General features: G+C 34.5%; 1 protein-coding gene across 2 annotated transcripts; it reads left to right on the top strand.

The window, feature by feature from the left end:
* Window positions 1-998: 998 nt before the first annotated feature.
* On the top strand, window positions 999-11,270 carry LOC123535172 (cytochrome P450 4A7-like). Of its 2 annotated transcripts, none has more exons than XM_053518955.1 (12): window positions 999-1,099; window positions 2,587-2,785; window positions 3,170-3,297; window positions 3,494-3,618; window positions 4,815-4,874; window positions 5,599-5,722; window positions 6,741-6,876; window positions 7,764-7,887; window positions 8,893-9,091; window positions 9,806-9,888; window positions 10,370-10,435; window positions 10,841-11,270. In XM_053518955.1, exons 1-12 carry the CDS (start codon window positions 1,028-1,030, stop codon window positions 10,944-10,946), a joined length of 1,422 nt encoding a protein of 473 aa, XP_053374930.1. In that variant the 5' UTR covers window positions 999-1,027; the 3' UTR covers window positions 10,947-11,270. The 2 variants fall into 2 exon arrangements, with proteins under 2 accessions (XP_053374930.1, XP_053374931.1); XM_053518956.1 differs by having other exon boundaries at window positions 1,005-1,382; window positions 10,841-11,269.
* Window positions 11,271-11,378: the final 108 nt, after the last annotated feature.

Genomic DNA, 11,378 nt, shown 5'->3' with positions numbered 1-11,378 from the left:
TCTATCAGAAAACGAGTGCCTTTCTGCTGCAAGTTCCAGGTAGACAGAAATGTGGCACAACGAAACGGTACGAAATCACGGACTAAAATATGTTTGTCAGCCTAGCAAGGGTCAAATTCAATAAAAAATACTAAATAGTATAAATAAATACATAAACTAGGGCCACTCACAATCGTCAGTAGCGTCTCAAACACGCGATATTGGCGTTTCAGTTTTTTTCACGGTCTTTCAATTGAATGCTACGCCATTGAACAGAATTCATAAAGTATTTTTAAACGCAATTTCTGATTGGCCAATAGCGACACACCTTTGACAGAACCGCATCGTTTCGCACAAAATTGCTCTGATATTATCGTATCGGTTTCAATGGCGGATAATGCAATTGAAAGACCGACGGAAAAATAAAAAAGTAAATATCGCGTGTAGCAGATGCTACTGACGGTGGTGAGTGGCCATAATTTGCATATTTAGTAATACTTGTTATTAATGTCAAATGAATTTTACCCTTGCTAGGCTGACAAACATCTTTTAGTCCGTGATTTCGTACCGTTTCGTTGTGCCACATTTCTATCTACCTGGAACTTGCAGCTGAAAGGCACTCGTTTTCTGATAGATATTTCATGAACGGGAAGGGCTAGAGACTTGGGTTCGGTCTCATTTTGTAGCTAAATGTACACGTGAAATGTTGATAGGTAGTTTGTTTAATTGTCTAGAGAATTTATTTCACAACGGCCCGGAAAGTGAACCCATTGCTCGCAGGCTCGATTCTCGAGATTCTGGCCTTCAGTAAACATATGTATATTTTGAAGGGGGCTCATATTTCACTACATATTTTTCATTTTGAACTCATTTAGGATGAAAACAAACATATTTTTGTCCCAGGTCCGATACTGGTGCCTGTGGTACAGGTCGCCCAAGGTGTGCATTTTGGGCCATTTATGCCTCAAAATTTAGTGTCCTGAAACCGGAGTATTACTCGTTTTATTGTAGAAACAACCGAAATGTCACATGATGAAGGGCTAAGTATATGCAATACATCCGCTCTACACTTCTCAGGCATATCTCAAAATTGGATATTTTAAGAATTCTTTTCGCACTGGTATCAACGCAAATTTGTTGAATTTTCAAATTTACTGTCCCTTGCCCCCATATAACACTGTGTTTACTCATACATGTAGTTTGTGATAACGTATGCAAACTATCAACCGTTGTAGGTGTTAAAGTGGATAGTAAAATGTCGGACGTTTTGTTTACATTGGTAGCCGGATTTTTTATACTGATATTATGTAGGCTAGCACTTTTTTGTTACAAGTACCTGAAATTTTGTCGTCTGCTCCGAAAGCTACCAGTAACCACCGATCGGGAATCTTCGGAAAGGTCAGGTTAGTGGTAATTGTAGTTTATAGGGCATGTCAACAGGTCAATGTACATTACACGTAAATTTTTTATATTTCACAGTTCAGTGGAGAAAAATCAAATATAAACGTTTAGAGTGGCAGAAAGCATAACTCTTTTTTTTTTAAACCGAGTAAAATGTTCCGCTCTATAAATAATAAATAAAACCATATTAATAGATTCAATGCACGCGTGTGTTGTTGATGTTTACATGGATATCTTCGTTAAATCAAGTGTAAAGACTTTAAGTGGATGTTTTTGTACTTTTAATAATTGAACGGTCCATTATTTAGGTAATGTTTTTCAGTATTTTTTCAATACGGTAGATAAGGCAAAGTGAATCATGCTGAGTTGCCTAATTGGTAGACAAGTCTATAAATTGAGCTCTCAAACGTCAAAATCGAACTGTAATCACTATTCCGACTTTCATAGATTCAAACAGTACTAAATCATAGAAAGAAAAGGTTGTTTCACATGAAAATTGAGCAGCATATAAAATATGTATAATACACTACACAACAACTGTCAGTTTACTGATGAATTCCCGAAAAGGGCTGCATAAAGGGGCCACACTTTCAGACAGCCCAGCGCCTTTAAAAGCTCACCATTTTCAAAGAACTGTTACATATCTTCGTTTCGATGCATTTGCAATAATGTCCCAGTACTAAAATTTTACATAACTAGGTTGAACGTAGTTTTCAGCAATTTTTTTATTTTTATTTCTTTACATTCATTTTTACAGGGGACAAATTTTTGAGAGTATTCTGTAATGGTCAGGTAGATTGTTGGTAAAATAAATATTTCTGTGGTTTAAGGATATACTTCTAAACCTTAATACCGAGAACTGCATGATTTTGCAGAACGAATTTCTCGAGCACAACGCCTAAGTAAAGAAAGTTTTACTTAATTTATCAAATGATTTTTATATGAAAATGAAGATTTACAGACATTTTATACCTATGGTATCTACCATTCCACTACCCATATAGCTGATAACAGAAAAAGGATTCTTCAGAACTTTGCAATAATCGGAATCTTTATGTATGCAAAGTCAAGAAGCAGAGAGGGTGTTACCAACATATCATATTTTGCAATTTTCTTTAAAAAGTTTTTCACACACATCTTCAATACACGAGCGTTATTAATGAATTATTATATGGTAACAAGTTGTTTGAAAAAATCTTGTTTTAGATAAAGGACTCCCGCACATACGTCGACCTTGTCCTCAAGGAAACAAATGAAAGGAAAAGGAAGCTTCTGCTTTTGTGGTTTGGACCTTTTCCGTCAATATCCGTCACTCATCCGGACACATTTAAGCAACTTGCGAAACAGGTGCCCCTTAAAGCTCGTGGACCAATGGATGGATACACGTTCTTCGAGCCCTGGCTAGGTATACCATATACACATTAGTTACATAGAATGTTTTTCACAGCCTATATTAATTACTCTTAGCCACCGATTCCTAGACACGTGATCAGATATTTAATAAGAATATGGTATCATCATTCAATTTGGGCAGTACCACTTCAGAGGGGTGTTTACTGAAAATTTACTGACTGAATAGTGAACAGAGCAGACCATGATCAGACTGCACGGATGTGCATGCTGATCTTGGTCTGCACTGGTCGCAAAGGCAGAATCACTTGCCGACAGCAGACTAAAGGTTAAACCTCCGCAGATAGTGTACTCACGGCCAGGCATGTGAGGTAATGACGCTGTCCCACTGTCCAGTTTTGAAACGTTGGTATAGGACATGATTTATTATCTTTTTTAGGAGAAGGTTTACTGATAAGTGGGGGCAAGAAATGGGAAAGAAACCGTAAGCTTCTCACACCGGCGTTCCATTTTGACATTCTTAATGGCTACGTGAATGTAATGAATGAGACAGCAGACAGTTTACTGGTAAGATAACATTCAACTTAATGATGACCTTTCTAACACTGTTTTCTAGCACTGTTTTTTTTCCAGGAAACTGGAAACAATAATGGTTCAAGTAATCTTTAGAATTTCTTTCAGCTATAATAAGTTTGTACATCGAAACATGTGTAGAAATGCCAGTGTCTGCATAAAGATATTGAAAAAAATGTGTTTACTTCAGGCAAAGTTAGCCGACGCTTCAAAGAATGACAAAGTTGTTGATGTATTTCCGTATGTGTGCCGGGCCTCACTTGATACAATGCTACGGTGTTCTCTATCGTATGAAGAGGACCTGCAACAAACCACGTATGTGCATTTAAATCACACGTGAAAATATGAAAAAAAGTGTTAAGGAGTGAACAATAGTTTCATTAATATTTTTATCATCTTTTAACGTCCATTATAAATGCCATATTTTAGCAATTACCATACCTCCTATGATGTTATTATAGAACTTGAAGCATTTGTGCACGCGGAAAACACTCGAAAATTATCCTTTCCTAACGCACACAGTTAGCACTGTGCTTGACAGTAAGTTTCGACAAATACATACGATGCATTATGAATATGTGTGTATGTAAAAACATGTGTTATTGTGAGAGGCTGAAAATATTTAGGCATTGACCTGGAATCGTACCCGGAATCTCTTACACCTAAGGCGGAAAGTTACCACGTCGCCATAAAAGCTAGCTCAATAGCAAGGAAGTATAAGTGCACCCTTATACTCTACCCTACTATATACACATCCTCCATTTTAGAATTAATCCTCGAATTCCAGGAGTTTGAAACTCTGTGGGACGTTCCAAGGTGTCCATTCTTATCTACTCGTGAGTTATTTACGTTGGGCGCCAATGCAAGAGGTTGAAATATTTCGGCCTGACCGGCAATCGAACCCGGAACCACTAAGGCGGACACTCTTTCACTTCGCTTTAAAAGCTAGCTCAATAGTGCATCCTTACACTCTACCCTACTATATTTTGAAAATAACATTGAAATGTTGTAATTGAGGCTCTGCATAGTTCCTGTGTCATCTGTGATTACAATAAATTAGGCAAGGCTGTAAGTTTGCCTTCTATGATATATGTAAGAGTTCAGTTATGTTCTATGAAATGTAAGTTTTGCAAAGAGTTTTTCGTTCGCGAAAAAGGGAATGGGGGAGTATAAAACTAGTATTTTGGTGATCTTGACCTTAACATTTATTAAAATTTTGATGTTGACGATAATTGAGAGAAATCATCCATTTTGAATGTCTTGCTTGGTACGTACATTATTTGTAATTTAGTTTATACTGTCGTTATTTCTGAATGATACACAATGCGGCCTTACACAATATATGCATAAAATTGCCACTGTATACGGAATCCTGGTCGTGCCACATTAAATATCGCCCTGCTAATACGCAACTTTGTCGCTTTGTCTGAAAAGTATTACACTCTCTTTAAGCAATCACGAGAGGCAGTGACAGGATTGCATAGCTTTAACGCATTTAATTCTTATTTAAGCGTTTCAGGTTATTTAGATACTGTGAGAAGACTATCCGAAATAAACTGGGAAAGGTCACTGTAAGTAGTTTGGTCATAACATTAAAAATATCATTGTTAAAAACAATAGAGTCAGAAAATATAAAAATGACAAAACTCTTTGAATAGTTGAAATAATAAAAATGTAATAAACAGTTTAAGGTGTGTTGATATACTGGGAACACATACGTTAAGTCAGATTCTTTTGTTGTGCATTTGACTACATTGCTATACAGTATGTAGAAGTAACATAAGATATTAAATGTTTCTAGCAAATATACTTTATGATACAAAAGTTATTTACAATGTGAAAATCGAAATTTACTTCTCGTTTTTGATACAAAAATTGAGACGTGTGAATTTCCTTTTCACATTTCTCATTATACACTATAAAACATACAGAAACTATGAAATGAAAAGTGAGAAATGTGAATTTCTCATTTCACAGTTTTTTAGTGTGAAGTGGGAAATGTGAACTTCATAGTTTCTATATAATTCATAGCGTAGGATGAGAAATGGGAATAGTGAAACGTGGTCAGCACCGGGCTTTCGTAATCTTTATCAGTCCAGTATAAAGGTCTTATTATCTCTTATACTTCACGCACTATATTTTATAAATAATGTTTATTGAATCGTTGACATTAATGTATGTTTTTGGGGTTTTTTTAAAAAATAAACGGGATTACCCTCCAGTGGGGCCTCAAAAAGAAGTATAAAGGTATTAAAATTTAATAATGCCTTTCTATGTTTTTTTTTTTTACTTCAGGCGTCTAACACTACTGTCTGACACTGTTTTTAAATGGTCTTCAGTTGGGAGAGAGTTTTACCAACTATGTGACCAGGCTCACAAATTTACTGGCGGCATCATTCAATCAAGAAAAAAGGAACTGGTAAGCTTATGGAAGAATATATGGTAGTTATATATAAAACTTTTCAACTAACGAGGGATAACGGAAATCTGTCGTAACTCATACTAAATAAAGAAGGAATTACGATAGTTTGCCGTTCAGCGCTTGATATGCTTAATGTAAAAAAAAAATGAGCAAATGGGTCTGTAAGTTGTGGAGTATGCCATGTGATCGCGTGATGCAAGTCTCTGTATATATGGTTTTTTTTTAATTCAACATTATTTCAAGTGTTCGCCTGTCTCCTGCCTTTCTAAAATGACTTACAAATCCATGTCTTTTTATCTTCCAATATTGTTGTTTTGAATTTCTTTTTATTTTACAAGACTTGAAACTCATGTTTTAATACAGATCGATGAAAGTTCATTGAGAAATATCTATCAAAATCAAAAATCATACAGGATGAGTAACTTTCCAAGGACACAACCCCAATACTACCAAAAACAGATCCCAACAGCAGTGTAAACTATATATGTTCCATACACAACTAAAATATTAATTAAAATACGTAGACAAAATGAACAAAAAGATGATGATGATGATGATGATTATGAGAGAGAGAGAGAGAGGGAGGGAAAGAGAGAGAGAGAGATAAACAAACAAAAAACAAAAACAAAAAAAAAGAAGAAAAAAAAAACAGCAGGGCATCAAGTTGGAAAAGTCAGTGTCAACAACAGTCCAGTGGAATTTAAATTGCTTGGATGTGCAAAGGCTTAATGAAGTTACACGATAGTGCAGAAAAATTTTACCCCCTCCAGATGAATTCTTTAACATACGTGGTGATAAAAAGAACACGATATGCAAACCATAAAAATGCTTGTATAATAAACGACGTATCTGAAATGAATAACAAAATATCATGCATCGCCAGCTTTTCTGTTTTCATAGACTATATTCGAGTATAATATTGAGAGAAAATAATGTAATTTCATCTAATCTGCCTGTTAGGATAAAAAATGAGTGACCAACAGGGAAATTAAAAGGTGTTATGCCATTCTTTCAGGAAAAGCAACCAAATATTACGCAACAGAAGCGGCGCCTAGACTTCTTAGATATTTTATTAACTGCACGTGATGAGCACGGACAGGGGCTGTCGTCACAAGAAATTCAGGATGAGGTCGATACTTTCACTTTCGAAGGTAGTACAATGTTGATGAAAGAAATAAAATAATGTCCCATGATAACATTTTAATCAATTATGATTAATGTATTAGCTCATTGGACATGGTTTTGCATATCGTAAGGGATGTTGTTCGTTCTTGGGCTTTGGTAAATGCCTATCATAGATTGTTGCAGCTGTTCCGTCAGGCACAATCAAAGAGGAAAGCGTAGCGTCCAACTTTTAAAGACCTAAACATCAAACGTGCGATGTGTAACTAAATAGTTTGGTCATAACCTCTTTTTTTATAATTTTACAAAATACGAATCGAACATTGCCATGACCTAGAATCTTGCGAAGTCTCCATAAAAGTCTGGTTTTTGACATGCATTGTCGCAAAAGTGTCCTAATATTACTATTAAGCTTTAAAGTCAAATATTCATTACAATCATAAAATAAAATAATATTTTCGCAATTTATGATAACGGCGGCCCTACTAAAGAAGTCTTTTGGTAATATATGGAATAAAGTTTTCAACATTTTTAGCAAATCTTACTCATTTTGAAATATGTATCCCATAAGCTGTTACACGGAGTACATACCAATCTAAATGAGGGAAGTTTACAACTCTTAAATCTAAATTATATATCTCTTATCATAATTTTTGTTTGGATGATATCTTTATATATAAAGAGATGCAAGTGCAAAAAAGATGCAGCAGTGTTCAAATCGTTGGATTTATTTAACAAAAACTCACAAGGATAGATAGTGTCAACCATTACAGCACAAATGTATCAAAAATGTCATCCAAATAGCGTGATGTATTTTTAAATGCAGTAATGACATTTGCCTGCGTATCTGGAGCAAGGTTTTACATAAAATCTCTTTTACAACAGTGCAACATTTCAACTATGTATTACTACACAGGTCATGATACAACGTCTTCAGCCATTAGCTGGACTATTTTCGCTCTTGCCAAGCATCCAGAACTACAAGCAAAGGTGTTTCATGATGTCAAAGGTGTTCTGAAAGATCAGGACCTTGTAACAACGTGAGTTCTCTAGCCCTTACCCTGCTAAATTTCTATAATAAACTTGTCCATCTTTCAATTTGGACAGTACCATTAACTGTTGAAAGGGGTGCTTACCAAAAAGATTCTCACTGAATGGTGGACAGTGCAGACCATGATCAGACTGCACGGATATGCAGGCTTATCTTGGTCTGCACTGGTCGCAAAGGCAGAATCACTTGCCCCCAGCAGGCTAAGTTTTTTTCTGTAAAATGATATAGGTACAATGTAACACAACAGGCACTGTCCAGTTTATTTATAGCTTTTTTCAGTTTCACTTTTTGACACATGTGCCCTTTTGGATTAATGATCTCCGCTTTTATTTAGTTTTTGAAAATGCACAGTGCGTCTGCTTACGTAGATTGTGTCACTATTGTGTGCAAAGACGCTCATTGATTTTAGTACTTGATTAGGAATGCTTCTGGAGAGCTTGATTAGATTTTTTTTGTTATTGTTTTATTTGGTTTTTGAAAGTGGAATAAGAGGATCGGTCATTATTGAAATCATTACAGATTAACGGTATTGGACTCATGAGAAATTTACTCAATTTTAATTGTTTTCTTATTGTCTTATCATTCAGAATAATCACAATACTGAAATGAAATTATTCAGCTTTTAATTGAAAATATATCAATACATTTAATAAACAGTTCGACTGACCCTGACATTGATTTGGATTTATTCGGAAAGGTCTTTACCACATTTTGTAACAAATAAGAATAATTATATCCATTTATTACTGTGTTGAGGGATTAAGATATGTTTTGTTTCTAAAACTGAGTCTAGATATTTAATGTAGAAATTTAATTGATACTACATTGTATAAAAATTATATTGTGCAACTATAAATCGTAAGTAGTATATTGTCCTACTATAACTTTTAAATTGTTTTAATAAATTTATTACTAATTGATACACTTATATCTTGTTTACGGCGACTTTGATGCTATGCATCAATGTTTTCTTGCCTAATGGTTTTAATTTCAGAGATCATCTAGGAAAGTTTACATATCTACCGCTTTTTATAAAAGAAGTATTGAGGTACTATAGCCCTGTACCCATGGTTGGTCGAAGACAAACAGACACACCTGTTGTTATAGACGGCATAGAAATACCTGTAGGAGTGAGCTTCTGGATACAGATATACTGTATACATCATAACAAAGATGTCTGGCCGAATCATGAGGTGTGCATTTATCTATTTAGCAGAAATTGTACTGCAAAATGCTAGATTATTTGTAAATGTAAGCGCATATATTTATGTTGCTTTTATAGCTGATGTGTACAAAGTTGTCTGGCATAGATAATTTAAGTTATTTAATGCTCAAGACTCGTGCCGTTAGAGGTGTGTATTTATTCCTACTTTTAGTTTGGTTTTTGTCCGTACTGTTTTATCTGTCATGTGTGTTGCTGTGATTGCTTATGGTATATGTCCTCTATTTCCGTTCCGACCTGTCTCCATGAGTCGGTACTAAGATTGGATTTTTGTTTAAAAACTGGAAAAGACCGAAGCTTTCGAATACCATAGAGGCTTTTTGCTTCCTGTGCGAGCAATTGCAAATGCATTGGCAAGCTGAGAACCAGCTTGCAATATATAAACCCAAAGATACTCTTTCTAAATGAAAGTTGTTTCCTTTTTACGTGTGTGGTCGATGGTATACCAGTATATGTACTTCACAGATCTTTCAGATCTTCCAGCCTCAGTTATGTTGGACATTAGCATAACAAACGGACCACTGATTTGCATTTAGAAAAAGCTAATCTTCTTATATTATTTTATTTACACATTATTATGGTATCGATCCGGAAGACGTTCGATTTAATGACTGCGTTAGATTTGCGTAATCCTTCCATTGGATTCTAATTTTACTTTTAATTTTGTTATATACTATCACTGTAGGTTTTCGACCCAGAACGATTTCAAGCAAGCAATAGAGATGACACAGATATCTACGGATTCATACCTTTTTCTGCGGGCTCTAGGTAAAACACGCATGTCAGTTTTATATTGCATTTCCACTGTGTTGGTTTTTCAAAGAAACAAAAATGTTTCTTGAATGTGCTTGGTGATTCCGGTTGTCCGATTTATATTTTACCATTGTTTTTGCTACCAGTTTCAAAGGAATTCTTACGCAGTATAAAACGAGTTTTTGGACAGCTCTATTTCAAACACCTTTTACTCTGCAGTAATACTTAAGAGCATTTTGCGTTTTTTAATAAACTTTAATTAGCCTTAATGCTAGGCTCATTCAAACAGCTTTTAGGCAAAAAGTTCGTACTTCATTTATGTAACATAGACAAGGAGCAGCCAATCGTGTCCGTCACATAACTTTTTTTAATTAAATCAAATAGACAGTATGCAAGCAAAATATTTCATCATTTTTAACATAGGGAATTTATTAACCGTCTTTATCTTCAAAACTTTGAATAAACAAGAACATGACTTTTTAATTGTATTTTCCAGGAATTGCATAGGACAGGTTTTTGCAATGAATGAAATCAAAATAACGATTGCAAAGCTATTGAGCAGGTAATTGACACATACGCAATATTATATAAAATTATGCTCATGCGTCATTTGATGTAGATGTATTTATTGGCAACATACGCAATTTACATTCTTTTGATAATTTGTTTCAATCATGTATTAATACTGTTATACCGAATGCATGTTTTCAGATATGTTCCCGTACAGATATTAAAACACGAAGCACTGCTTCTTACTTCATATAAAATATATGTTTGTAATACCAGGAAGTTCGAATCATTGAAAACTTTCTATGTCCATTATATACTATATATATTACTCAAAACAATTCTAGATAAATACTTCCGTCGGTTTTGCATTTTGGTACTTTCTTTTTATATTTATAACCTCGTATTATTAATTATGTTATCCGATTGTATTATTAAGTATATGGTCATATCATTTCAGGTTCGAGATTTTATTGGAACCTGGGAACGAGCCAGTTCTGCTCCCTGACGTCATCATGCGATCTGAAAATGGAATTAGTGTTAGGCTTAAAGAACGAAAGAATTGAAACTATTGACAACTTTTATAAAAGTCATATGCTTTGCTTTTGTTTTGAATATTGTTCTTTTGAAAAATTCCAAAGAATATCAAGAAATGCCATACCATAAGCATGTCATGGTCGGGCGTTTTCTTTGTCCTGTGTTTTGCTATTTTTAGTTGATAACTGCTATGTACAATTGTTGTTCAAGTTCAATACATTATGAACACTTCTTTAATGGTACTGACTTTCCCATCGTATGACAACAAAAAAGAGAGAAAATTTTAGATAACATGAAATAAATGCTATATTTCTGAAGAAGGCTTTGAAACTTAATAACTGACAGATTATATGTTATGGAAACACATGAAAAGTTGTAGTTGTTTTCACTACTTTTTTTTACATTCAAACTCGACATGTGTTTGTAACAGGGTACTGGAGGTAAACTGTCTATAAATCTTT

This window comes from Mercenaria mercenaria, chromosome 12 (assembly GCF_021730395.1).
Source record: "Mercenaria mercenaria strain notata chromosome 12, MADL_Memer_1, whole genome shotgun sequence".
In the NCBI taxonomy this organism is placed as follows: Eukaryota; Metazoa; Mollusca; class Bivalvia; order Venerida; family Veneridae; genus Mercenaria; species Mercenaria mercenaria.
The sequence above is the reverse complement of the archived record's forward strand: the minus strand, read 5'-3'. Positions and strand labels throughout refer to the sequence as shown.